At 52.5% G+C, this 25,281-nt stretch overlaps 10 protein-coding genes across 10 annotated transcripts; 4 read left to right on the plus strand and 6 right to left on the minus strand.

Annotated features, from left to right (window-relative positions):
- Positions 1-35: 35 nt before the first annotated feature.
- QC764_604270 (uncharacterized protein) lies at positions 36-1,155 on the minus strand. The gene is made up of 2 exons (XM_062948934.1): positions 673-1,155; positions 36-613 (listed from the first exon to the last, which is right to left on the minus strand). The coding sequence occupies exons 1-2, from the start codon at positions 826-828 to the stop codon at positions 257-259; spliced, it is 513 nt and encodes a 170-aa protein (XP_062797149.1). The 5' UTR covers positions 829-1,155; the 3' UTR covers positions 36-256.
- Positions 1,156-1,281: 126 nt separating this feature from the next.
- On the minus strand, positions 1,282-2,668 carry QC764_604280 (uncharacterized protein). Its single transcript, XM_062948935.1, has 2 exons — positions 2,469-2,668; positions 1,282-2,407 (listed from the first exon to the last, which is right to left on the minus strand). Exons 1-2 carry the CDS (start codon positions 2,574-2,576, stop codon positions 1,712-1,714), a joined length of 804 nt encoding a protein of 267 aa, XP_062797150.1. The 5' UTR covers positions 2,577-2,668; the 3' UTR covers positions 1,282-1,711.
- Positions 2,669-3,726: 1,058 nt separating this feature from the next.
- QC764_604290 (uncharacterized protein) lies at positions 3,727-6,517 on the plus strand. Its single transcript, XM_062948936.1, has 2 exons — positions 3,727-4,106; positions 4,157-6,517. The coding sequence occupies exons 1-2, from the start codon at positions 4,104-4,106 to the stop codon at positions 5,492-5,494; spliced, it is 1,341 nt and encodes a 446-aa protein (XP_062797151.1). The 5' UTR covers positions 3,727-4,103; the 3' UTR covers positions 5,495-6,517.
- Positions 6,518-6,712: 195 nt separating this feature from the next.
- On the minus strand, positions 6,713-8,931 carry HYM1 (Hym1p). Its single transcript, XM_062948937.1, is given in 5 exon segments — positions 6,713-7,147; positions 7,157-7,741; positions 7,803-8,284; positions 8,345-8,402; positions 8,458-8,931. Coding segments are annotated over 4 exon segments (1,116 nt in total). The 5' UTR covers positions 8,566-8,931; the 3' UTR covers positions 6,713-7,147; positions 7,157-7,273.
- Positions 8,932-9,278: 347 nt separating this feature from the next.
- Positions 9,279-12,885, plus strand: ILS1 (isoleucine--tRNA ligase). Its single transcript, XM_062948938.1, has 3 exons — positions 9,279-9,514; positions 9,604-11,659; positions 11,713-12,885. Exons 1-3 carry the CDS (start codon positions 9,440-9,442, stop codon positions 12,819-12,821), a joined length of 3,240 nt encoding a protein of 1,079 aa, XP_062797153.1. The 5' UTR covers positions 9,279-9,439; the 3' UTR covers positions 12,822-12,885.
- On the minus strand, positions 12,821-13,607 carry QC764_604315 (uncharacterized protein). Its single transcript, XM_062948939.1, has 3 exons — positions 13,196-13,607; positions 13,041-13,136; positions 12,821-12,951 (listed from the first exon to the last, which is right to left on the minus strand). The coding sequence occupies exons 1-3, from the start codon at positions 13,256-13,258 to the stop codon at positions 12,928-12,930; spliced, it is 183 nt and encodes a 60-aa protein (XP_062797154.1). The 5' UTR covers positions 13,259-13,607; the 3' UTR covers positions 12,821-12,927.
- On the plus strand, positions 13,500-18,025 carry QC764_604320 (uncharacterized protein). Its single transcript, XM_062948940.1, has 2 exons — positions 13,500-14,073; positions 14,137-18,025. The coding sequence occupies exons 1-2, from the start codon at positions 13,953-13,955 to the stop codon at positions 17,712-17,714; spliced, it is 3,699 nt and encodes a 1,232-aa protein (XP_062797155.1). The 5' UTR covers positions 13,500-13,952; the 3' UTR covers positions 17,715-18,025.
- Positions 18,026-18,576: 551 nt separating this feature from the next.
- On the plus strand, positions 18,577-19,940 carry RPL26A (60S ribosomal protein L26A). The gene is made up of 4 exons (XM_062948941.1): positions 18,577-18,713; positions 18,773-18,885; positions 18,944-19,683; positions 19,750-19,940. Exons 1-3 carry the CDS (start codon positions 18,695-18,697, stop codon positions 19,223-19,225), a joined length of 414 nt encoding a protein of 137 aa, XP_062797156.1. The 5' UTR covers positions 18,577-18,694; the 3' UTR covers positions 19,226-19,683; positions 19,750-19,940.
- A 692-nt stretch (positions 19,941-20,632) lies between these two features.
- On the minus strand, positions 20,633-22,453 carry QC764_604340 (uncharacterized protein; the record flags this gene model as incomplete). Its single annotated transcript, XM_062948942.1, has 1 exon — positions 20,633-22,453. The coding sequence occupies one exon, from the start codon at positions 22,451-22,453 to the stop codon at positions 20,633-20,635; it is 1,821 nt and encodes a 606-aa protein (XP_062797157.1).
- A 1,805-nt stretch (positions 22,454-24,258) lies between these two features.
- Positions 24,259-25,191, minus strand: QC764_604350 (uncharacterized protein; the record flags this gene model as incomplete). Its single annotated transcript, XM_062948943.1, has 1 exon — positions 24,259-25,191. The coding sequence occupies one exon, from the start codon at positions 25,189-25,191 to the stop codon at positions 24,259-24,261; it is 933 nt and encodes a 310-aa protein (XP_062797158.1).
- Between the last annotated feature and the right edge of the window lie 90 nt (positions 25,192-25,281).

A 25,281-nucleotide genomic window follows, 5' to 3' on the forward strand; every position in this document is an offset into this window, starting at 1 on the left:
AAAATACGGTGTGTGTGCGACTCGATAACTCGAGCAACCCCTCCACAAGACAACATTGGATCTCTGCCAACTTGGTTCTTATAAATATTTCACGCGATAATTATTCTGTTGATGTCATACAAGCTCTACCCCTGGCCGTTGTATCAAGGCTCCATCTCAAAATGAATCTACCTCAAGTCCTCCCCAACCCCAAGATTACGCTAATTACAACATCATGAAGACTCTCCTCCTCCTCCTCCCAGTGCGTGTGCCCCTTTTATGGCCTGGTAGGCGCAACAGCAGTGATGGTGAACTGCGAGCACCTCTGGAGGCCGATATCAATTTTGACGAAAGCCTTGCTATCATACCCGCTCAAGCAAACGGGCGCGCCATTGGCCTGAATCCGGCCGTTACCAACATCGAATCTGACAAACAGCAGGTCGTTCCTCGAGCAGTCCTCGGCGCGGAAGGTGGTCTCGTTGAAGGCAACGCAGGCTGTCTTGCCGACAAGGTCACCACGAAAGGGGGCAGCAAAGCCCCGCTGGACAATGAGGACGTCGGTCCCCAAGATCTTGCCGGGAGTGACTTGTCTGTCGGCGTGTGTCCAGGCGCAGGCGGCTTGGACGATCTCGCCCTGTTGCATAGATTTGTCAGTGTGCTGGTTTTCAAAATAGGTTCATGGGAAGAGCATACGCTGTTGGTGAAGGTCAAGCACTCATTGTTGGGGATGCCGCCAATCTGCTTGAAGACAAGAGTATTGGGGCCCTTGACGGGTCCTGGAGGGACGAGGATCTGAGCCGTGGAGGTGGCAAGAGCGCTCAGAAGAGCAAGACCGGTGGTGAACTTCATGATGACGGGTAGAGGGTAGGTGATTGCAAGACTGAGAAGATGATGCTGCTGCTGAGACCAAGAATTAATCAATCCAAAACGACAATCCGTCTGCTTTATACATCTTCCAAAACGATGAGAAGCATGATGGTATCGTAGGTTCGCATAAAACTCAAGACAAAAATAGCATCCTTTACGTCGTAACAGCCGCTTGTCGATGATATCGGGAACTACAACCTAAGAAGCGTGGACTACAACCACAGCATGTGGGCTTCAGTCGAAAAAAGGACTGAGAAGAGACTGTTGAGCCCAACGGGGCTACATCTTCGTCTAAAATGCTACGAGTGCGACTTTAAAGTCTGGTACCAGGATGCCAAGCCATGCGCTCAGGGTTCATCAAATTATTTTACCCGGTAGAAATCATCTCCAATATGACTTCGCGCCGCGGCATCAGTCGGATTATGATACCACGAGATGCAAGCACCGCTACTAGGCAGGTAGATATTCTGGTGGCGAGGGTCAAAGCATACCTGCTTGGGTGCTTGGTATCTACACTATCATCACCATCTGTCATGCGCAGGCCTCTTCGAGGACGAGAGGGATGTCTTGCTGGGTGCAACCCCTGAACGTCATGCAGCCACGCAGCTTCCCACGTTATCATGTTCCTCTGATGAATATGCTCACTGAGCTCGGGAAAGCTTCCCCTTTTTGCAACATGGCCGGCCTCCTGCTCTTTTCGACGCTGCCGGTCTTCCGTTGCCCCAATACAGAAGAATCATCCCATCCAAGCTGTACCCCTGAGTCCTAACGTGTGAACTTCACCATCCAATAATGGCCGCAACAATCATCCCATGTTGGTGTAAGTATGTACTCGCTATATCATCCCATCTCATACACCTCCCCCCTAAGCAACAACAACAGCCTCACTCTTCGGCCCCCTCACCCCAAAAATCGTACTCCCCACCCTCACCTCATCACTCCCCATCGCAATCGCCCCCTCAAAGTCCTCACTCATCCCCATACTCAACTCCAGCAGTCTCTCTTTCCCCAACCCAAGCTCCTTCCTCACCAAATCCCTCTGCTCCCTCAACACCTGAAAATCCTCATTCTCATTCTCCGGTGTCGTTTCCCTACTCCGTGCAATTGCCCCAATAGTCATCAACCCCAACAACTCCAAATTCGGGCACTCATTCTCGATCTTCTTGCACAGCTCCACTGTCTCCTGCCCTGGTGCACATCCCGACTTGGACTCTTCCCCCGAAGTGTTGACCTGCACATGAACTTTGATCTTGCCGAAAATATCCGGGTTGGTCGCTGCAGCAATTTGATCATCGCGGTACTTGTCAAGGAGCTCAGCCTTTTTGAGGGTGTCAATGCTGGAGACGCAAAAGAGGTTGGGGATTTTGGCGAGGTTTTTGGTGTGTTTTGATTGAAGACCGCCGATGAAGTGCCATTGAATCGTCCTGGGGAGGAGCTCGGCTTTTTGGGTCAGTTCTTGCGAGTAGTTCTCCCCAAAGTGGAGATGTTTTGTCTCAGGGGCTTCATGGAGGGCGAGGATGTCGTTCGCGGGTTTGAGCTTGGAGACTGCTACGAGTCGTACCTGGGGGTTGGTGTTAGATATTTGTAATGTGAGATTTGAAGGTGAAAAGACAAAGACTCACAGGACGCCCCTTGGCAACGGCGGCGATTTTATCTTTGACGCCCTGTAATTGCGAGATGAGGGCGCTGGCTCTGGTTGGGTCTACTTTCATTTCGGCAGTCTCTCTCATTATGCGATTGGTATTTTGGTTGGTTATACAAATAATTGAATATGGGATTGGTTTGTGAGATCTTGGGTGGAGTGAATGCCTTTCAGATGTCATTCATGGGATGGGCTAGGTGAGGGGCATTTCGCTGGAGTTCCATAGATGACTTGCTTTATCTTGCTCTAACAGAGCCATGCTTTTTCTCGGCGATTTGAACTTTATCTTGTTAAGAATCGATAGGCTAAAACTGCGGAGAATCTCCACCAACAGAAGACCCACTCTCAACAACACATCTCAAGATGGTCTATAAGTGTACATTATCCTGAGCCATGCTCAAAAAATAGTCAAGATATGTTAAAGAGGATCAATAGGTGTTTAAAAGTAAATAGATTCGTTGCAAGGGACAGCTGAAAGGCCCATGTTCTATTTAAAAGATGTAAGTTGAGAGTTATATTTGCTGACTTGCGCCACCAGATCTTTTGTCCAGAACGTGTTCATCTGCATCATGAAAACAGTTCTCAACCGCCGTAACAGAGGCTAATACTCCGTCTCTCCCAACTTCTTTCCACTTCCACTTGTTGAAACACTTCCCCTTCCCTGCGGAAAAACCTCTAAAAATCCATCTTCTCCACCGTCATATCCCGAACACACCTTATCCTCCCACGCAAATCGAACGTGCATTCAACAGGTGAGAAAGGTGTCTCCTATGAGAGTATGGCTTTGTTCTGTGACTGACACAGGGAGGGTGTCTTTACTTGAGGGTGATGCTTACAGCACGTGAAACATCGAAGATGCCTGGTAGGATATAACATACTTTCCACAACGAGACCGTCGGACGCCAGCCCTGTAACCTTTACCATGATCTATTGCTCATTTTCAACCTTATCGTATGGGACTGGGCGGCCATGACTCTTGCCGGTGACTCTTACCGATAACTGACAGAGTGCCACACTGATATTTATCAGGCATAGTGCATGGATGGTATGTTGGTGATGTCGAGTTTGCGATGTTGGAACTTAGGGCGCAGGCCCGGCTCGTCGTGAGGAGGAATGTTGACGGCCGGTGGTTTACTGGTCACTTTTTTCACAATAAACTTAGATTTGTTGAATTCGGATACTCAGTTCAGCGAATTTGGTTGTCAAAAAATGGGAGCATGCTTAAGGTCGTTTGTGGATTCACCTACCTGCGTTGGGAGCCCATTGTACTTGCCTTATGGGTTTGGAGCTCTTGCCTCTGCCAAGTGAATAAACTCGCGACGGCAATGTCGACCTACTTGGATCAAATTCTCTGCTCTCACGCATCCATACAAGACCCAGTCTTTGTACTCGATTTCTTTTCACTCACTCCCACTCTCTCTCCCTTTCACCACCCCCCAACACTCTCACACGACTTCCACACTCCCACACTCCTACACTCCCACACTCACTCACTCACTCACTCACTCACTCCCACAACGTAACACTCGCCAGTCTACAATTCTCTGCAGAAGGCCGACAACCAAGGATTTCAGGACCAATATCGACAATTGCGACTCTAAGCTGGGTATCGACAATGGTAAGTATACTCGCACTCCTGAGGAGTAACACAATAATTCATACCTTTCACAGGCACGCACCCCTAGTCGCTCTAGTACCGCGACCGCCAGCAATGAGGACGTGGGACAACCTACTCCGCGACCTCGTGGCCGTCCCAAAAAGGTCATAGCTGTGGGTGAAAACCACACTGCAGCTACCTTTACACCCAGTGTAACACCTCGCGGCCGTGGCAGGCCCAAAAAGAAATCCGACCCTGTTGATCTTGAGGAAGAAGCTCCTGAGTCTGAACAAGAACTTGCCGAATCCCAGGAACCTGTTCCCACGCCTCGTTCCCGTGGCCGCCCGAAGAAGAAGGTACACCATTGGTCCAAGCAAGCCCGAGAAGCTGCCAAATTGCAGCAAGAGGCTCAGCTTGACAACGACGATGAGCCCGAGGAAACCACGCCGTTCAAGCAACCCGCAACAGCTTCCCGGCCACGTGGTCGGCCCAAGAAGCCAGTGCCAGAGGCTTCTCCTGAGGAAGTTGCGAGTGGCAAGTCCCAGAAGGTCCTAGTCACGGCAGCCACGATAACTACGGCCAAAGATGAATTGCGCGCCGAGCTTCTTGGTATCTCCACTGGATTCCCTGATGGAAAGCCATATAGCATCACTAGTCGCGGTCGCGGCCGTCCCAAGAAGACCCAGACCGTGCAGACAGAAGAGGTTGACTCGAACGAGCAGTTGTTTGACGAAGTCGAGCATATGCCTATCAAGCGTGGCCGAGGGCGTCCCAGAAAACCCGACACCCCCGTCAAGAGTGCCCAGGGCACAGTCAGCCGTTTGCAACCTTCCAAACACTCTGAGACTGACACTAGCTCTACCCTTACGGCTATTGCTACTGAAGGTGTCAAGAAAAGGGGCCGTGGGCGCCCCAAGAAGAATAGTTTTGGGTTTCTGGGGGCTGTTGAGGTGGCCACGAACACTCAGGCTAAGGGAAGTGAAGCCGGTGATGATGCCATCGACAGTCAAAAGATTGCTAAAGAGGATGCCAAAATTCCTTTGGCTAAATTCATTGAGCAAGATGAGAATGATTTGGACCAAGACGAGGATTACCAACCCTCCCCTTCTCCGTACCACTCTTCATCGCCCTCTCCATCCCGCGCTCCGCCCCAGCTACCTTCAATGCATACCGTTTTCAGGAAAAGAGGTATCAGCCAAGTCAACGGGGCCGTCGAGAAAACCCCCAAAAAGCGGCTTGTGCACTTTACCGTTGCCAGAAAGACTGCTGCCAGGCGCTCGGCTTCATCACCCAACACGCGGTCCCCGGCTTCGTCAGCTAACGAGCGGTCCCTGGCTTCATCACCCAAAGGGCTTGTGCCTAGTTCCCCTTTACGACAACCACCAGTAATCCACTCCTCTCTTCTCTGATAGGCAAGTACAGTGTCAACTACGTTGTCGTGGGGGTTAAGCTTCACCCAGGCAGCCTGACCATCGAGCTTGCCACCGACGGCGGGGAAGACATGCTCGCTGGCTCTCTTGAGCTGAACCGGTGGAGCGGTGTGATGAGATTTGCCCTGACGGAGAAGAAGATCCGGCAGTACATCCTTAAGCAGGAGCGGATTGAGCGGGAGGGTTTTGTTCTCTCTGATATCATGCACCTGGAGGATGGCGAAGATGACGAGAATAAGATTTCTCTTTCCAGGGGCAAGGAGGGTGCCAGTACTGGTGACGATGACGACGACGACGACGACGAGGCTGCACTCACTCACAAGCGCAAGGCGTCCTCTGTGGATGCCGCTTCCAAGCATCGCAAGGTTTCATCGCAGTCGAGTTCCTCTGCTGAGGTTCACACTCTTTATTTTGCCTGTCGGATCAAGAATATTTTCTCCAATGTGGTGGAACACAGGGCCCAGGTGGGAGCTGTTCAGTTTTATACGACGAAGGCTGGGGTGATGGCGTTTGGGGATGCGATGATTTGTGTCCCTGGTGGTGAGCCGTGTGAGCTTAGTGGAGAGACGAGGAAGGATAAGGGGCCCGAGTGACCTTCTCAGGATTGGTTGTGGGGGATTTTGCTGAGCCGCGCTCGGAGTGAGTGGTAGGGCTGGAGGGGTGGTCTACGAGGATATCGCGATGTTTTTTTTAGCTTTTTGCCTTGGGGGGCATAATTCGGCAATGAAGATGGGTGAGGTATCATGGCATCTTGTTCGGCGTTGGGTTTGGTTCGACTGGTTCTCCGGTTTCTCATCGAGAAGAGGGACCTATTTGCTTCGGACCGGGAGTTGTGCTGAAGAGGCGGTACTGAGGCAAATTACTAGCAGCCATCGACTTTGCGTTTGGAAAATGGTCTTCAAGGTGAATCTTTGCTTTCTAATATTAGGTTTGGGACAAGGACATGTGTTTGAGATACAGGGTCATAACTGAGGATGACACTGGGGGTTCGGAGAAGAGCGAGACTAGTCTGAAGTAATGACTTCCAATTTTTAGTGTACTTATATTGCTGAGAAGAGCATTGTTGTTCATAAAACTTTCGTTTTCTTCTACTGAGCAGTGACATGGCTGGTAGGTCTCTGATAATATGGAGAGTGTGGCACCCACGTCCTTTCAGTGGTCATATTGGGAACATTATAGTTGAAAACTATCTACAGTATCTCTACCAGGTACCAGGCCCCATCGTCTCCTCTCATCTGACAATGCAAACTACACAAGCTACCCTTTTCTCCAAACCTCCCTCCTACAGTAAGACCACAATGATTGTTGTATCTGTCTGTCCCAGTAGTACTTTATCTTTTTCTCTCCCTTACTCTCGAGGTAATTACATTACCGTTTATTTCTCTTTCACACTCTCTCTAAAAAAAACTCCTCCCATTTTCTCACATGATGCAAAAACCCAACACCTAAAAACCCAACCCAACCGAACAACCAGCCCACCCTAACCGGGGCCCATCGATCCCTCAATACACAAACAAAACCAACCAAACAACAACAACCCAATTTGATTTCCACCAATCTCAATCCATCCATCCCAAACAATCCCAACCAACCTAGGCACCTTTAAACCCGCCTCTGCTGCTGCTGCTGCTGCTGCTGCTGCTGGCGCCTCTCCTGCTGCTCACACTGCTGCTGCAGACACCTCCCCCGCTGCTCCTGATACTCCCGATACTGCTGCTGATAGTGCTGTCGCCCCTCCTCACCACCACCACCTCGGCCCTACCGATGTTGCGGCTGAACAGGCTGACTCGGCATGTTCCTAATCTGTTTGATCAAAAACTCCCTCTCGTCAATAAACTGCTCATCGTCCGTCCTGTCCTCTAGAAAATGACTCAAAAAGTGCAGCAACTTCTCCCTGTTCATCAGCAATATCTTCTGCACCGGCACGCTCTTGTGCGGGTTCGCCACAAAGACTTTGAAAACGTGGAACCCCTCATACTGCACCATTTTCCGGTCGTCTCTGAGCAAGTTCATGCAGATCTTCAGATGCTCCCCCCTGTCGACGTAGGCGGTCATGACGTTGTAGTTTGATCGGTCGAGCAATATCTCGCCGAGCAGTTTGATCGACTGCCGCTTGGTGACGTAGCTGTTGGATTGAACCAGGACCGAGTTGTACCGAGAGAAGAAGAGGTCAAAGTTGACGGCGAGGTATTTTGGGACGAGTTCTTTGTGTTTCGTGAGGAGTTCCTTTTTGGTAGGGGGAATTAGTAAAGGGAGACAGAAAATAAAGGGGTAAAACGGGACACACTCTAAACGTGGTAAAAGCATCCGCCGCCACCTCAAAAGAGCTCTTATCTATCCACTCAAAAAACTTCCAGAAAATCCCGTTGCCAGTTTGTGGCCTTTCGGGGTTGATAGCGCCCAAGCCCCTCGAGCTGGACCCCATCTCGTCGCCGTCGTCGTACAGTATCACCGCAGCGGCGGCCTCATTCTTGAGAACCTCGCGCAGTATTGTCCCAGCCGGCGTAGCGCTCTCCTTGTGATCGTACGACTTGCATAGCTCGACCAGTACTTGCGGTCTCTTTTCTACCACCCAGGCCAGGGCCAAGGGTTCGGGTTTCTGAACGCCGGCGGGGGTGCGGAACCGGAAGATGTAGGAGAAGATGACTTGGGTATCTTTTCGAGATTCGAAGGGGAGACGGTGGAGGTTGGCGGCGAGGAGGTAGAGGACATCTTCTTCGATCATACCGGTGATCAATTGGTAGATTTGTTCGGGGGAGGGTTCGGCTTCTGGGGACATTAGATGTTAGTTTATGTGTGCGGGGAAGCGTTGAGAAGAGCAAAACATACCGGGAGTGCCTTGGAGAACCATTTTGATTTGCGATAGAACCTTTGCTAGCTCATCTGCCTGTGTTGGGCTGGTTAGATCTTGTTGGGCGCATTGTAGAATCATCAATGTTTACCTTTGGCCCTCCTTGCGGTCCCTCCAACTTGGAGATATGCTCCCTTGCCTGCTTGGGCAGGTCGGTCGCATTGGTCCTTGTGCGCGTCCGCCCAAAAAGAAAAGACATGTTGCTGGAATCCGCCGGCGCAGCGAAGCGCAAGTTCGACAGTCAAGAATCGGGTACAGGGTCGTCCTAGGAGTCGGAGACAAGTCGAGAATGATGTATGTATGTACAGTCTCGGAGACGGGAAGCAAGCCTTGGCGGGCACCTTGGGGGCCCAGGTGGTTGATCTTATCGACAAGCGGTATCGGATCGCCGGTTTAGCCACAGAAGAGTTGTACAAATGCCCGCTCACGCAGAGTGCATTTTTGCTCTTCAGAATGAAGTCTGGCAAAGTCCAATCTGGCCTCAAACACAAAAGGTCAGCTGGAAAAGGGGCAATTGTTGTGATGGCAACTCAATCCGTCACAGGCCCAGGATGTTGTTCCTGCCGCTGCCACGGGCACCGACAGGGAGGGGAGAGCAGTGACAGGGTCAGCACGGGCGCTAAGATGGATGGATCACAGGCCTATCATAACCCTGGTCGGTGTTAGGGGGCTACTTACTGGATGGTAGATGTGAGGCTGAGATACAATGTGATCTTGGCGTGTCGCAGAGTTGTGCTCTAACAGTCGATTGGGTTGATTTTTGCGGGGCGCTGCAAGGCTGCTGCCAGACCCCGCAGTCAACCCCTCCAAAAGTTGTTCTGGGGCAGAAGGCCAGCGCAATCGTCTTTGAATTTCGAGTCACACTTTTAACTTCGAAATTTATTGCCCTCCAAGCAGTTACCGGTACGTCTGCACCGCCTGTATCCCAAGTGAGTCAGGCCCGCTTTTCACTTATGCCTATAGCCTTTTCTCTCTTCCTGCTCTGTTTTTCGTATTGCCAGCAGGATCACGGGACTGACCTTTAACACCTCCCTCGTTACTAGGGCGATTTCTGCGAGCGCATTGGTTTCAAGATGTCCATTGATTTCCCGAAGGAGGAGGAGGCCACTATCCAAAGATGGCGCGAGATCAAGGCCTTTGAGAGACAGGTGCGCACACCGCCTGGCGCGACCAAGGCGCCAACCTCTACACCTCGCTGCTGCTGCTGTGGTGGTGCGTGTGCTTATACATAGCATAGGTCGAGCTCTCTGCTGGCAACCCCAACTACACCTTCTACGATGGCCCTCCCTTCGCGACTGGTCTGCCTCACTATGGCCATCTCCTGGCCTCCACCATCAAGGACATTATCCCAAGGTATTGGTCCATGAAGGGTTTCCATGTCGAGCGCCGCTTTGGTTGGGATACCCACGGTCTTCCCATCGAACATGAGATCGACAAGAAGCTCGGTATTTCCGGCAAGGCCGCTGTGATGGAGATGGGTCTGGAGAAGTACAACGAGGAGTGCAGAGCGATTGTCATGAGATATTCCGAAGAGTGGAGGCACACCATTGAGAGGTTAGGTCGCTGGATCGACTTTGACAACGACTACAAGACCATGGATCCTACTTTCATGGAGTCCGAGTGGTGGGTGTTCAAGCAGCTGTTCGATAAGGGAGAGGTATATCAGGGCTACCGTGTGATGCCCTACTCGACCACACTCACCACTGCTCTGAGCAACTTTGAGGCAAACCAGAACTACCAGGATGTCACCGATCCCGCCGTTATCGTCGCCTTCCCCCTCGTCGACGAGCCCGAAACCAACTTCCTCGCCTGGACAACCACCCCCTGGACCCTGCCATCTCACACTGGTCTGGCGGCGCATCCCGACTTCGAATACGTCAAGATTGCCGACGAAAAGATGGGCAAGAACTTCATCATTCTCGAGAAGCTGCTCTCGACGCTCTACAAGGACCCCAAGAAGGCCAAGTTCAAGGTCCTCGCCAAGTACAAGGGCAAGGACATGCTCGGCTGGAAGTACCTGCCCCCATTCGACTACTTCTATGAGGAATACAAGGATGTCGCCTTCAAGCTCCTCAACGCCACTTACGTTACGGCTGAAAGTGGTACCGGTATCGTTCACCAGGCCCCGGCTTTCGGTGAGGACGATTACAACGTAGCCGTTGAGGCTGGCATTGTGACCGAGAAGCGCCCTCCTCCCGACCCGGTTGATGACTCGGGTGTTTTCACCAGCAAGGTTTCCGATTTTGCCGGCCTCCACGTGAAGAAGGCCGACAAGGAGATTATCAAGTACTTGAAGGGCACTGGCAGGCTCATTGTTGAGTCTCAGTACAAGCATTCGTACCCCATGTGTTATCGTTCCGATACCCCTCTGATCTACAAGGCTGTGCCTTCTTGGTTCATCCGCATCCCCAAGATCATTCCTCAGATGCTCGAGAACATCGAGGGCTCGCACTGGGTTCCCTCGTTTGTCAAAGAGAAGCGTTTCGCAAGCTGGATCGCAAATGCTCGGGACTGGAATGTGTCCCGCAACAGATATTGGGGTACTCCCATCCCCCTGTGGATCAGCGATGACGGAGAGGAGCGTGTCTGCATTGGCAGCATTGAAGAGCTGAAGGAGCTGAGTGGCTATGAGGGTGAGATCGCAGATCTCCACCGTCACAAGATTGACCACATCACCATTCCCAGCAAGCAAGGCAAGGGCATCCTCAAGCGCGTTGAGGAGGTCTTCGACTGTTGGTTTGAGTCTGGCAGCATGCCTTATGCCAGCAAGCACTATCCCTTTGAGAACAAGGAGGAGTTTGAGAAGAGCTTTCCTGGTGACTTCATTGCCGAGGGCCTTGATCAGACCAGAGGCTGGTTCTACACTCTTCTCGTTCTTGGCACCCACCTCTTTGGCATCTCCCCTTTCAAGAACTGTGTCGTCAACGGCATTGTGCTCGCTGAAGATGGCAAGAAGATGTCCAAGCGCCTGAAGAACTACCCAGATCCCACCGTCGTCATGTCCAAGTATGGATCTGATGCCCTCCGTCTGTACCTCATCAACTCGCCTGTAGTGAGAGCCGAGCCTCTTCGCTTCAAAGAGTCTGGTGTCAAGGAGGTCGTGGCCAAGGTTCTTCTTCCCTTCTGGAACAGTTACAAATTCTTCGAGGGCCAAGTTGCGCTCCTCAAGAAGGTTGAGAATATTGACTACAAGTTCGACCCCAGCATGGAGTCGTCCAACACCAATGTTATGGACAAGTGGATTTTGGCAAGTTGCCAGAGTCTGCTCAAGTTTGTCAACAAGGAGATGGCTGGTAGGTAAAATTGTGTCACCTGGAATCTGAGCCCCGTGTTAACCTGTTTATAGCCTACCGTCTGTACACTGTCGTGCCCAAGCTTCTTGAGTTGATTGACAACACCACCAACTGGTACATCCGTTTCAACCGGAAGCGGTTGAAGGGTGAGAACGGTCTTGAGGACACCCTCCACGCTCTCAACACCCTCTTTGAGGTTCTTTTCACGCTGTGCCGTGGCTTGGCACCCTTCACTCCCTTCCTCACTGATACCATCTACCTGAAGCTCCTTCCTTCCATCCCTGAGAAGCTCCAGGGCCAGGACCCCCGCAGTGTTCATTTCCTACCCTTCCCCGAAGTCAGGCAAGAGCTTTTCAACCCTGACGTTGAGCGCAGAGTGCAGCGCATGCAGAAAGTTATCGAGCTGGGCAGATACTCCCGCGAGAGACGTACTATCGGTCTCAAGCAGCCCCTCAAGACGCTCATTGTCATTCATCACGACCCACAGTATCTGGAAGACGTGCGGTCGCTCCAGGATTACATCACTGAGGAGCTCAACATTCGCGACATTGTGCTGACCTCGGATGAGGCACAGTATGGTGTGCAGTACAGCGTCACGGCTGACTGGCCCGTACTTGGCAAGAAGCTCAAGAAGGACATGGGCAAGGTCAAGAAGGCGCTGCCAAGTGTCACCAGCGAGGAGGCGTATGCCTACACTCAGACTGGTAAGTTGGTGGTGGACGGCATCACCCTCGAGGCTGGCGACCTGGTTGTCAAGCGTGGGTTGAAGGAGGATGAGTCTTCCAAGAACTTGGAGACCAACACCGACAACGATGTCCTTACCATTCTCGATGTCGAGATCTACCCCGGCCTTGCCGAGGAGGGTCTTGCTCGTGAGATCATCAACAGAGTCCAGAGGCTGCGCAAGAAGGCTGGTCTTCAGGTCACCGATGACATCAAGATGGAGTACAGAGTGCTCAGCGATCCTGAGAACACTGGCTTGGAGAAGGTGTTTGAGTCCCACAATGAGACTATTACCAAGGCTCTGCGTAGGCCGATTGACAAGCATGAGGTCACCCACATTATGGGCCAGATCCCCGAGAAGAAGGAGGAGGGCATCATTGCTGAGGAAGAGCAAGAAGTACAAAAGGCTACTTTCTTGCTGCGTCTCCTCAAGCTCTAAAAGAAAAGGTTTCATGATATCCGGTAGCTTAGGCGTGTAGCACAATGAAACAACCTTAGACGAATAGTGTATCAATGCTGCGAAATTTTGGTTTTATTTTTGTTTTCTATTTACCCTGTTTTGCGGCAGCCTAGATGATGGTTATTGTCAGAGCGCTGGCTTGTATTGTTTTGGAGCAACAGCTGGGTAACTAAAAAGGGGTTAACAAGGGGCACACACCAGGTAACAATTCTTCAACGCCATAAATTCTCTGGCACATTGGTTCTTGTGTACGGAATTGTAGTCGGCAACCACACATTGACCATATACGGTAGCCTGCTTCCATTGTTAGTTTGTGTCCGAGTTTCAAGATGTTTGCTCCGTGGTTGCCTCACCTCAGCAGTGCATTTTGACACAGCTTGAGCGAACCGTTGGATGGGACGAGTCTTTCGGGTCATGTTTGCGTTTGCTGCCCAATTTAAAGCTTGAGCCGGAAAAGCTATTAAGTCGAGATGGGTGTCGAGGGCCTGTCTGAAACTGCTTGAACTGTCGACTCGAGGACTTGAGAGAATGAGTGGTTCACGAGGGTTCGGGTTCCCCTATCCCGTCTTGCATGACGTTTGACTTGCTTCTAGTCGAAGGTCTTGGCATCTCGAAGGCGCGCACTGGCCCGCCGTTTGCTGGATTCTGCCCTAGCGCGCCAAACAAAGCCCCAACCCTTCCTGTCCAATCATTGCTGGCCATCGAGGCCCAGCCATCTGGATTACCTACCTTATGTCACGCCCGTCGCTTTACGCGACTTTTGAGGCTTCACCATCCGCGACTTCGACACGCGCCCCCCCTCCCGTCCCCTGCCGGCCGACCATCCATTGCACCTCCTTTTTTTCCTTCTCCACGCATCCATTGGGCGCCTTTTTTGTCACTGCCGTTGCTGTGCCGCCGGTGCTTTCGCGACTCCAAATCAAGGCCGAGCCCGGCTTGTGCATTTGCTGCGATTCATTGTTTTTTTTTTGTCGGCCAAGACACACGCCTTGTTTAGCACCAACTATTGCTGTACGCTTTTGCTTGTAATTTACGAACAAGACAACACATTTTCGAATTGTATCAGCCCACGTCAAAGTCTATCATGCCTTGGAGGTGGCGCCCTCTCCCATGCCGCCTCACTCCTCTCTGCCCCTCCGAGACGGCAGGGCTGGGCCTCCGCTTCCTTCTTCTTCCAACACGTTTGTCAACAGCAATAGCAGTCAGCTCCACGAGCCGTATTCAGATGAAGGTTGGTTTCTCTTGAAGCTTTTGCGCCGCGCCCACTGAAGCTAACCTTGACCTCGCGCTCCAGACATTGAGCTTATCCACGAGATCGTCGCATTGGGAGAGTCCATCTTCCCTACCCTACCAGAACGAGACAAACTACCTACAGAAGCCCTCTTCCGCGCGGCAGAGGAGATCCTCCCCAACCATGGCTACGATCCAGATGACCCTCCCTCCCACATCTCGCGCCTCATCTTTAAGATTGGGGGGCAGCGATCGGGGGAGACGCTCAGCCACAAGTTTAGAACCGTCTTAGAAGGAATGGGTATCAAACTTGAGTTTGTTCCGAGCAGTCCACCCACCAGACCTGACTCACTTCGATCTTTTCCACTCACCGAGGAAGAAACCACGGTCGAACTCGAGCTTGGCACCACCCCCCGCCGGCAACAGTTGCCACAGCAGAGGCGGCGCAGGCATAGTTCTGTCTCCCGTCGAAGCGATAGAACCGTTGTGTCGGATGAAGGGACTTATGAACTACCTATTCGCGCACGATCGCGACCGAGATCTCAGTCGGTATCGTTCTTGGACAAACCAGGGCGCGACCATTCGGACGACGAATCAACGCGCCCGTTCAGCCGCTTGGGAAGGGACGGAAGAGTGGTCCATGCCGACCCACGGCCGGTACTCAAAGCAACGACAAAGGAAAATATCAAGAATTGGAGCTCGGCCACGAGGGAAGCCACGAGGAACAGGGAAGCCCTGCGGCGCATTACGAATTGGCGCCGGGAAAACGAGCAAGCGGGCAATGACGAGCTGGAGGACGCGATTGAAAATGCGGTAGAGAATCAGCGACCCAAACAAGGCGGGCCGCACATTCCAGCGCATTTTCGCGCGCATGTCCCGATCAAGGAGGTTGTCAATCTCCCGCGTGGTTTGGGAAGTACCCGGCCACATGCGACCACTGCCGGAAACGGTGTCAACAAAGGACGGCCCGCATCCCCTTCCACCATCGCGGATACTGAGCCGGTGTACGACTCGCCTCGCTCCGACGACATCATCAACGGAGCACGACGTGTGAGCGACTCGACCGCTCCGACCCAGGACGACGACCGGCCCCGACAGCAGGAATCTTCCGCATTGTCCCATGGAGATCGTTCCGCCGTGGATATCCAGGCCCTGGAGGCGAAATTGGCGCAGCTCAAGATGGCCGAGGACGAGGCACTCGTCAAGGATGCCTTCAAGACGTGGGAATACTACTTCCAAATCGCCCAGGATACGAACCGTGAACTCTTGGCCGTTGCCGAGGATGTCGAGGACCGCGACCTCAAGAATGAGGTCATTGAGGCTTGGAAGGAAGAATACTGGGCCCTCCTGGAGGAACAGGCCAATATCCAGGCGTTTGTCGAGCACCGGGAGTACACCGAGCGCATGGAAAAACGCGCGACAAGGGTATACGAAATCTACACTGTTCGTACCACGATCACGTTCTGGCACGACTTTGCGCTGGATGAACGCGACCGGACCGCGGTAGCCCGAAGACATCTGGTGCGCAAGAAGGCTTTTGCAGCCTGGCGCCAGCAGCTCATCGAGGACGAGGCCAAGGTTACCAACTTTATCCTGATGCATGCGCTGCAGAAATGGAGCCAGACTACCCTGCTTTCCGAGGTTCGCCATAAGGTGGCGATCAAGACGGACCAGCATGCCCTCATCAAGGAATGTCTGGGCATCATGCAGGAAACTCAAAAGATGCATCTTGCGGACACACTCTGGTCGGTTCGGATCTTCAAGTTCAGCCTGAACACCTGGCTCGACAGGGCGAATGATGCTATGGATCAGCACGAGCTAGCCATTGACGTGGACGAGAGACTTGTGCTCGACGAGGCAACCGGCATCTGGCACGAAGAAACCCTCTATCTCCAGGACACGGCCATGGAAGCCACCGTCGAGGGACTGAGGCAGGAATGCCGCAGGACCATGGCGTATTGGCAGGAGCAGGCAAGGCTCAATAAACTTCTGAAATGGTATCAAGATGCCGACGAGGAAGACACAAGGTATCACGTTTTGGATACGTGGTATTCGGCCTTTCAAGGGGCTCTTCAGGATGCCGAAGATGCTGATGCGATTCTGCTCAGAGAACCTCTCACCCGGTGGGAGAACGTGACGAAGCTCAAGATGTTTACCGAGCGCGATGACCAGTACACGATACTCGACGTGCTGTCGCATTGGGCGAACGAGGAACGGCTCGGGTTCTGGAGACGTTACACGGACGAGTTGGCGATGGAGGGGACGCTCAAGCAGGTGCAAGCTGCTGCTTTTAGGTCACAGAACGAACGAGCGGTTGACGAACGAAAGGCCATCAGCATGGATAACTATTATGTGTGGGGTGATGTGGTGGATGAGTGGTTGATGGCGCTGGATGTGGGGGTGGCCTGGAAGCATCGGCGGAATGCAGATGTGGTGAATATCTTTCGCACTTGCAGGCCGATTGTGGATATGTGGCTGGATTACCACTGGGCGAATCTGGAGAGGGATCGTCGTGCTGCGAGACAGGCGGACAGCATGGTCAAGCGTTTCCGTGTTATTGGAACACTGGACAAGTGGCCGGTCATTACGGAGAAGAAGCGAAGGGAGAGGTTGATGAGCTCGCTGCGGCAGTTTCGGCGCGATTACAAAGTCAAACTTGCGAGTTCCTGCTTGGAGTGGTGGTTTCACTTTGCTGGTGATCATGTGGACACTGGCAGATATGCTCATGATACCAATATTCACTATGAGAGTGAGGATATCAACGGGCAACTCAATCACTGGCTCGAAGTTGCAAGGACAGCCGGAGATATGCAGGATGTGGCCGTGGACGCCGAATTGGAGGTCCATTGCAACAACTGGATAGAGGAGCTGCACGAAGCCCAGGCAAACGCTGAGTATGCCATCAACTATGACGAGGACAAGACTCTTGGTCAGTACTGGCAGGCTTGGGAGTTTGAGGCTCTGCAGCAGATAAGCAGGAACCGCATGGCTCTCACGGTCAAGGAAAGAAACGACAAGCGTTGGTGCAGCCAGATCTTGGACGAGTGGCAGCAGGAGGCCAATCCGGAAATGACACAGCTTGATCCGAGAGCCAGCATCATGTCCCGCCGCAGCAACAGGACTCGGACCCACGGGTCCGGAGATGATACTCTCGGCCCAGGCGGCTTCACAGCAAGCCAGCTGGTCACCGTCAACACCAGCACCCTCCCCGACCGTTCTCGCTTCTCCCGCCCTACCTACCCAGAAACACCCCGTGTTCCAACCGTCTCCCAACTCGGCCGCAACCCACCACCCTCTGCTCGCTTCTCCACTCGCTCCAGAAGTCTTGGCCCAATGCTCGAATTTGACGAGACTAGCTTCTTGCCTGATGCTGAGACCAATGATCCTGGGTTCATGAGCACTCCCACGAGAAGGACTAGCACTTTGCGGCCGTTGGGTTATCGACCCACGACTACCCCGTCTGCTATCCTCCCCAGCCCCTTGGAGCGGGGATTGAGGAGTGAGTACGGCGCGAACGGTAGCTTGGGAAGTACTCCAGGGATCATCAGGTCGAGGCTGGGCCAGCCGCCGTTCAGGGGGAGCACGTTGAGGACGAGGGTCGAGTTTGCGGATATCAGTGAGGCTAGTGCTGAGGATCAGTAGTCATTCCTCTATGGCGCCGCTCTGGTATAGATACGATGTGCGAGTCGCTGTGTGTGTGTTACAAGACGGGACCGGGTGTCTGTTTCTGGCGTCTTGTTTATACTGTTTGTTTTTGTTGCTTTGAATGCTGGCTGCGTGGTTTGGTTTTGGATATACCCCAGGGCTCTCAAAAAGCAAAGGTTTTTTTCTTTCTCTTTCGGTGGAAAGTCTTTTTTTCTTTTTTTTTTCTTTTTAAATATTTGTTTATTTTTGGGTTTGCATGGCATGGATTGGTGGCATTTTCTTCGTCGACTACAACGGGAGACTCACACTATAACAAATGGTATGGCGAGCGAGGCGTAAGGTTTATGGGTTTGAAGCTGGGTAAGGGTGGTGGTAGGGGCGGTGTTGGTTGGTTTAAACGTAGGGTTTTTTATGGTATACAATGGGAGTTGAATCTGGATATGGGAGGAGAGGTTTTGACAGATGTAGGAAGGGTATAAGTGTAGAGTATAGAATATCTAGTTAGGTGGTATATTGTCTGGCGGGTTGAAGGGGGGAGAGGGGGTGGTGCAAAGTACAATTCAAGATCATACCAAAGTGCACCGCGTATGGGAGATTGTGAGCTGAGAATAGTAGCGGCTGGCTTGGAAAGGCCAAACTCAGGGAGGGTCCATGACTGTTGGTTTAGCGGTCTTTCAATCGTCTCGACCTCGAGTGTCCAGCACCTTACGTTGCCCTTCTCATTGACATGCCAGCCTGCTGAGTACTGGAGGTTAAACCCGAAATGCCCCACTCCTCTTGGCAGTTGGCCCCAGCTCCCAATTCTGCCATCGACCAATCCTATTCAGGCAGGCGGTCGGCAAGCCCGCACACAGGGCTCGCCAAATTTTTGACCAAAACCCACAACACCTCGACTCTTTATTTTCTCCTCCGTCAAGATCACGGTGATCAATCAAGCAACCGAATTCCTTGTCCAAGTCGCCCAACGATCCGTCACAATGGCCAAGGTCTCTACCAGTTAGTGCCATCTTCATAAATTACCCATCAAACGATGCGATATTAACAATTGATTGCAGACGTTTCGTCCTCCAGACGCAAGTCTCGCAAGGCTCACTTCTCCGCGCCTTCCAGCGTTCGTCGCGACATCATGAGCGCTCCCCTCTCCAAGGAGCTCCGTGAGAAGTACAACGTATGTTCCTGCGACTTTCGCTGTTCAAAAATGATCGGGTAATTGACAATCTCAACAGGTCCGCTCCATCCCCATCCGCAAGGACGACGAGGTCACCATCGTTCGTGGCTCCCAGAAGGATAAGGAGGGCAAGGTCACCTCCGTCTACCGCCTCAAGTACGTCATCCACGTCGAGCGCGTCGTCCGCGAGAAGGCCACCGGTGCCGCCGTCCCCCTCGGCATCCACCCCTCCAACGTGGTCATCACCAAGCTCAAGCTCGACAAGGACCGTGAGGCCATCCTTGAGCGCATCAAGGCCGGCCGTGAAGCTTCCAAGCCCAAGGCCGCTGCCACTGCTTAAGCGGTGACAACATGAGACCTTGAATGCAAAAAAAATAAACGACAAAAATTTTCTCGGTTCGGCTGGTCGAGATTCGATACCCCCTTTCTCTCAACAATCTCGGTCGGTACTCTGGCGTCAAATCGGTTGCTTGTGAAATTACGGATATCTTGGGACAGGGAAAATCACAGGGACGGATCTAGAAGACACCATCACCTCAACAGGGTTATGAGGGAGGGAGAGACAGAATCAACGAATCGAGACAATTTTTTGTTCTCAATGGCCAATTTTCACTGTTTTCAAGTGATTATTGTTCCATGGGAGGTTTATCCCGAAGCCACATCTCTTGTCTCTTTGCATTTTTTTTGCCTTTTGATTGGAAAGGCTTGTTGTATACTGCCTCGATTTCGTTGGTACTAACTTTTTAGGAGTCGTAAGCAAGACTGATGATCATGTTGGATCGGAATGTCTCGATGACGGTGAGTGTGTGTAGAGTAAAAATATGATGAGATGTGATGATGACCGCCATATTATCTCCTCGTTAGCACGGTATTTTCTCACGGCTTTCGAGGTAAACAATTGGCGAAGAACAAATCGGCACTTGACCTCTCGAAAGGGCCATGGTGCTCTCGCCTGCAGACTTCCTCGGAGAGATTATATCGATGAGAGAGGGGGTTTGATGGTGAGGGACATTTTATTGCTAAGGTAGAAGAAGAATTGAAAGAGTTGTTGCAAGTTTTGCTAGTTGATCTTGTGATGGCCTTGATGGTTGATGTCGACCTTGTTTCGTGAGCTGATTGGGTGGTTGGCTGGGTGGGTGGTTGTGTTCTTTTCTGGAGGCAAGGCGGTGTAGTAGCATGTGGTGATGTCGCTAGACATCACCTGAAGTCGATGAACGGCACTCCAACAGGCAGACTACTTTACGCGTAAAAGCTTGTAGAGATGGATCATGTTCTCTGTTTGAGCCACCTTAATGATGTTCTTCCGTCCGTCTCTTGAAGCACACGCCGTGTAACATAGAGCCCGGGTAGTCTGGAGGTATGGTCAACACCGAAAACATGGTATATATCTCACTTTAGTGCAAAAAAAAAAAAAAAAAAAAGCCATGAACAATCTCTAACATCTAAACGGCCTTTGCTTGTTTATACTTCTCAAATGATATAATCTCGAATTAAAGAGAGAGACAACCAACTTCCATACAACATCAATCATACTTTCAACCCAGTAACAGGTAGTACTCCATTTACAAAAAGACAAACCAAAAAAAAGGGTATCCTCAACATTTAAACAAACAAATAAAGAAACAAAGAGAAACATCCCAAATTTCCCATCCCAATCTTCACCCTAGGTCATTCCACATAAACCGCCCCGCCCAAATCTCCCTCCAAAAGCACCAGGCTCTTGTTTCCCCCCCCCCCCTTCCCCCGCCTAATCATACCTCACCATTCCCCCCACTCCCACCCAAGGCAGATCCCTCTCCCCAACACGCGTACAAGTCAAATAACTCACCTGCCCACCCCCCTGCAACTCGAGCTCAAGCCCGCTCCCCATCAACGGCCTCACCACCTCCCTCGCCATAGCCTTCAGCTCATCAATCCGCTTCTCAAACCTTCTCAAATTATCTCTCGAGTACAGGTCAGGCGTCAGCTTCAGAAACCTCTTGCACTCGTCATGCGTCAGGTACCCTTTTTCGTTTTGGGTCGATCCTAGTATTCTATACGTCCTCCCCAAGGTAGCCAACGGGGGTACAGACGGAGGGGGAGGGTGAAAGTGGACGTTCCTCTGGGCAGAATTGCTGTTGCCGTTCGAGCTCGCAGGGACAAGAGCGCCCGCCGCCGAGGACGACGACGAAGAAGAGTTATTCCTATGGCGGCCGCTGCTCCCCGAATTTCCATTTGTAAGTGCGGTGCGGGAGGACCTTCCCGTCCGTTCTGGTGGTGGCGGGGGAAGAGGCGGCGGAGGGGTGGTGTTATCCGCCAGCCAGGTGCGAAACAGACTAACCGCCAGCCAGTCGAGATAATTCGTCCCTGGTGAAACCCTCTCCCCCGAAGATCGATTCGTCAGAGTGAGTCGGAACAACCTCGCCTCGATTCGGGACACCGTCTCCTCTAGCTCGTCGACCTTGTCTTCTATTATGTCTATTACCGTCTCCGGGAAGGCAGCCCTAATGGAGCGCTCGCCTGCGGGCCATTGACCGACAACGTGGACCAACGCTTCTTGAAAGATAACTTTTGACCTGGCGAGGTAGCCTAGCCGGAGGTAGGAGATGGGGTATTTTGCTATTTGCTTCCAGAGGCGGGATTGGAACTGGAGCATGTGGTGGTCGACCCGCGGGCCGACGACGGCGAGGGCGTCGTATTGGTCGGCAAGGTTGAGCAATGATTTACATTGGATGTAGGCATCTGCTATGTTGATCGGGTCGAGGGTGGGGGCGTAGTTGTACATGATCCTGAACAGGTTGTCGTAGTCGCGCAGGAGGTCTTCTTCGGCTGGTGTTGGTGGTGGGAGGGATGGCGCGTGGTTGCCGGATGACGACAGACTGAGGTTGGCGACAGATCGAAAGAAAGAGTGCGATGTTGATTTACTGCTGTGATGGCGGCTGGAGGAGTGTGAGGGTGGTGGTCCGCCAAAAAGCGAATTGGTCGTCGGGGGCGGGCCTCGCTCCTCCTTTTGCACCAGCATGGGAATATCGTCGCCCCCTGACCCAAAGTCTAATTCATATCTCCATCTCTTCTTCACCGGCGTCAGCGATGCAGACGATGGTTTCCCAACCGCACCTCCATCATTGCTCCCCACAATCCCTTGGTCCTCTATCCTTGTCAGCTGCTGCGACGCTCCTGCCGGCTTGACTCCCTCGATTGCGCCAGCAGTGGGAGGTGCTGGTAGCGACGGCGGAGTATTCTCGGGGACTGTTTGCGCTCGCGACCATTCATTGCTGGTGCTGATCTCGAAAAACCCAGAGCATCGGGTCAGGGTATGTCGGTGAAGGAGGTATCGATTCTCGTGGCCGGATGCGAGACGCACCAGGATTTCGACATCGCCACTGTGACTGAAGACGGGGAACTCATTCTGCGGAACGAACGAGGTGCCACCAGCATGAGACCGATTGTAGCGTCTCGAGCGCGACGAGACATGTGAAGCTGCCGCGCGGGGGGCGCCGGTCTCTCTCCTTCGGTCGCTTGCCTCCACGGCGGATGAGGTCCCCCGCAGTGCCAGGACCGTGGGCCCGTCGCCGTGATGCGACACCATGAATGCTGGCGGCGGTGTGCCAAAATCCCGGGTGTCTGTTGCTTCCCCCTCTTCCGCTTTGCTTGGTCTGCTGTTATACCTCGTGCGACGATAACAAAATGCTCTCCCGACTAGTATCCTTCTGATCTTGCTCCCCTGGCTGCCTCCGTCTAACGATGTCACTGTTATTGGCGTGAGCTCCTCTGACAGCTGGCACCTGGCCGGCAAACTTGGAGAGAGGTTGCACTAAGAGGGGTCGAAGCTGCAGGCAAGGCAGAGCGGGCAGTCTTCCAGGTTGTTTGGTGCGCGCGCGCTCAAGGTCAACGCTGCATGACAGCCAAAAAAAAAAACCGATAGAAAGAGGGGAGAAGGAGGTGAAAAAGCAGGTAATCCTACCCCTTGCTGACGATTGCGTGAGAGGAAAAAAAAAGAGACAGGGGATGTGCCCAGGTGGTATCTCCCTGGGCTTGTGACTCTGTGGACTCGGCAGGTCGAGGCAGCGGAGTGAGGCAGCGGCAAGGTTGCGAGGCGGTGTTTCTTGCTCTGCTTTCCCAGCCCACCAGGGCAGACCAGTCCCGCCCCGGTTGTCGACGGCGAACGAAAACTTGAGAGGGAAAACAAGAGCTGCTCTTTCGCAGACCTCCGGGTTTCGCCACCACCAGGGGAATGGGTGAGTGGACAGCCAGCTCTAGGTCTTCTGCCGACCCCCAAGGCAAGCAAGCGATTGGTGGTGAGGTGACGGTCGACCTGACCTAGGTTGGCTGCCCTTGGTCTGTTGTTGCAGAAGGGATTGGTCCAGGATAACCATATGGGAAAAACCATAGAAGAAATAAAAGACAGGAAGGAGAAGATGAAACAAAGGAAAATCAACAACAGGCTTCTGTTGTTGTTTACCTCACGTCGACACCCAGGTAGGTAGGGACCGGATAGGCAATGTCCGCATAGCTATCATGCAGGACGCGCCCTGTCCGCGTTCTATTATTTACTAAGTCCACCGCCGTTCGCAGCACATTGGTATGTTTGTGGCCTTTCTCGGGAGGTTGGACTCGATTGGATGCCTGCTCCCTGCTTAGTCGAGTTTGTGTCCCCAGATGCCACCATTTCCATATTCCCGTTGCGGTGCATGGTAAAGTTGGCCAGTAGCGTGAGACCAAACCTGCTGGGCTCACTCACCTGACTCCCGATTCCGGCACCTCGAGTGTTCGGGACGGAGCTGAAGTGGTTTGGTAGGACAAAGATAAGCAGAGACGAGGTTGTGTCCAGAATCCACCTCTGTCATCTCGATAGTTTGTCTTTGGTGTTGGCCTTTTCTACCCAAGAATCTGTCTTGTTCGGGGCCGGAGAGCCATCAATTGCCATCAGCTGTCGGCCAGATGCCCACATGCTTTAGCAAAAGAAAGGATGGCACCGCACACCAAAAACTCAATCACCACCTGACAAGCTCACTGACATAACTTCACACAAACCATCTGATCTCATCAAGACATGACTTGAGCGGGCACTGTATGAGCCTGCAGCCTAATTCACGTTCACAAAACTTCAAATCAGAGTAGTAGTTTGATGGCAATTCGATTGCTTGCTAGTAATACACCTGATTGGTTAAAAACACATGGCTGAAGTGAAAATTGCCTTGAAATCCCCTGTTACCTTTTGAACCCCAGAACCCCTTGGAAATATGAGACGAATATGGTCGAAGAAATCGCATCGACGCCTGCCAGATTCAACGCCATGCCGCCCACGCAACACTTCACCAGAAGCTGCGCTCAAAAGAATCCCATCCCGCCAACGCCAAAGCCAACAGAAGACGGTGAGTCGCAAATATGTGTTTAGTTCATGTCAATCTCAATCGAGGTGACGGGGCTGATGTGTGTCGCAAAAGAGGCGGTGGGCTGCAGAGGCCTGGGTGATTCAGAGGCTTCCATGGTGGCTGGCCCGTCAAAGGTAGGGGGTGAGGTCTTGAGGTTTTGAAGGGCGCGATCAGTTGTGGTGCTGACAAGACGCCCCTGACGAAGGTTTTCGGCGAATAAAAAGTAACCTTCGGATGCTTCGACCAAGTATGATTGGAGGCCGCGGCTCTGGAGAAGAATCTTGGCGTTGGTGACAGGGTAATGATTGTCAATGAAGCGAGCCCAGCCTCGAGCAGCAGCTTGAATATGTTCGTCATCGCTGATCCGACTCCATCCAATGCCAAGATGAAGAGTGAAGTCATCGACGATGGGCTGCCCAAGAGAGTCGGACGAACCCAGCAGGGGGCTGGAAGCAGCACGGGTAGGGCTGGCCCGTCTGCTAGGCGAACTGTCGTCCCGGCTCACTTCGAGACGCTGAGATTTGTGACTTCTGAGAGAGGGTCTGGACTGAGACAGTTGCTGCTGAGCAAGGACCGCAGCTTCCATCTTGCGCGCTTCTTCTTTGGCGACCTGTTCCTCTACCCAAGTGCCAGATTGGCTGCTGGCATCCGCGACGTAGGCAGAACTCTTCTTGATGAGAGTCATGCCAGGGCCGTAGACGTACTCCTCTTCTGAGGTTTTGATGACAGGAGCGTCAACCACCTTCTCGGGGGGGTCAAGATTGACAGCAGCCTCGTCCCTGGATCTTTTGCGACCGGCGACTGACGAAGGGCTGCGAGCGAAATAGGCATTGTTGAGAGACATGGCTTGGTGTTGTTGGACAAAAGGCTTGCCGAGCGAGCCCTGGTGAACTGCCTGTGGTGACATGGCGAGAACCGGCGATGAACCGTAGACGCGATCGAAAGACGGCATCTTGGGAATCTGTTGGATCACTAGAGGATGAGTGTGAGAAATGTAAGAAATGTGATTTTGATGCGAATGAAGTGACACTGGTCAGATCAA

Source organism: Podospora pseudoanserina, chromosome 6 (assembly GCF_035222485.1).
Source record: "Podospora pseudoanserina strain CBS 124.78 chromosome 6, whole genome shotgun sequence".
NCBI lineage: Eukaryota > Fungi > Ascomycota > Sordariomycetes > Sordariales > Podosporaceae > Podospora > Podospora pseudoanserina.

Coding starts and splice junctions, on each gene's coding strand:
- QC764_604315 (XM_062948939.1), bottom strand. CDS start 13,258: ATGACCCGAAAGACTCGTCCCATCCAACGGTTCGCTCAAGCTGTGTCA. Junction 13,137..13,195: donor TGTCAAAATGCACTGCTGAG/GTGAGGCAACCA, acceptor CAATGGAAGCAG/GCTACCGTATATGGTCAATG. Junction 12,952..13,040: donor CGTTGAAGAATTGTTACCTG/GTGTGTGCCCCT, acceptor ACCATCATCTAG/GCTGCCGCAAAACAGGGTAA.
- QC764_604280 (XM_062948935.1), bottom strand. CDS start 2,576: ATGAGAGAGACTGCCGAAATGAAAGTAGACCCAACCAGAGCCAGCGCC. Junction 2,408..2,468: donor CCGTTGCCAAGGGGCGTCCT/GTGAGTCTTTGT, acceptor ACCAACCCCCAG/GTACGACTCGTAGCAGTCTC.
- QC764_604320 (XM_062948940.1), top strand. CDS start 13,953: ATGCCGCCTCACTCCTCTCTGCCCCTCCGAGACGGCAGGGCTGGGCCT. Junction 14,074..14,136: donor CGAGCCGTATTCAGATGAAG/GTTGGTTTCTCT, acceptor CTCGCGCTCCAG/ACATTGAGCTTATCCACGAG.
- QC764_604270 (XM_062948934.1), bottom strand. CDS start 828: ATGAAGTTCACCACCGGTCTTGCTCTTCTGAGCGCTCTTGCCACCTCC. Junction 614..672: donor GCTTGACCTTCACCAACAGC/GTATGCTCTTCC, acceptor TCTATGCAACAG/GGCGAGATCGTCCAAGCCGC.
- ILS1 (XM_062948938.1), top strand. CDS start 9,440: ATGTCCATTGATTTCCCGAAGGAGGAGGAGGCCACTATCCAAAGATGG. Junction 9,515..9,603: donor TCAAGGCCTTTGAGAGACAG/GTGCGCACACCG, acceptor TACATAGCATAG/GTCGAGCTCTCTGCTGGCAA. Junction 11,660..11,712: donor TGTCAACAAGGAGATGGCTG/GTAGGTAAAATT, acceptor ACCTGTTTATAG/CCTACCGTCTGTACACTGTC.
- RPL26A (XM_062948941.1), top strand. Junction 18,886..18,943: donor AGCTCCGTGAGAAGTACAAC/GTATGTTCCTGC, acceptor CAATCTCAACAG/GTCCGCTCCATCCCCATCCG.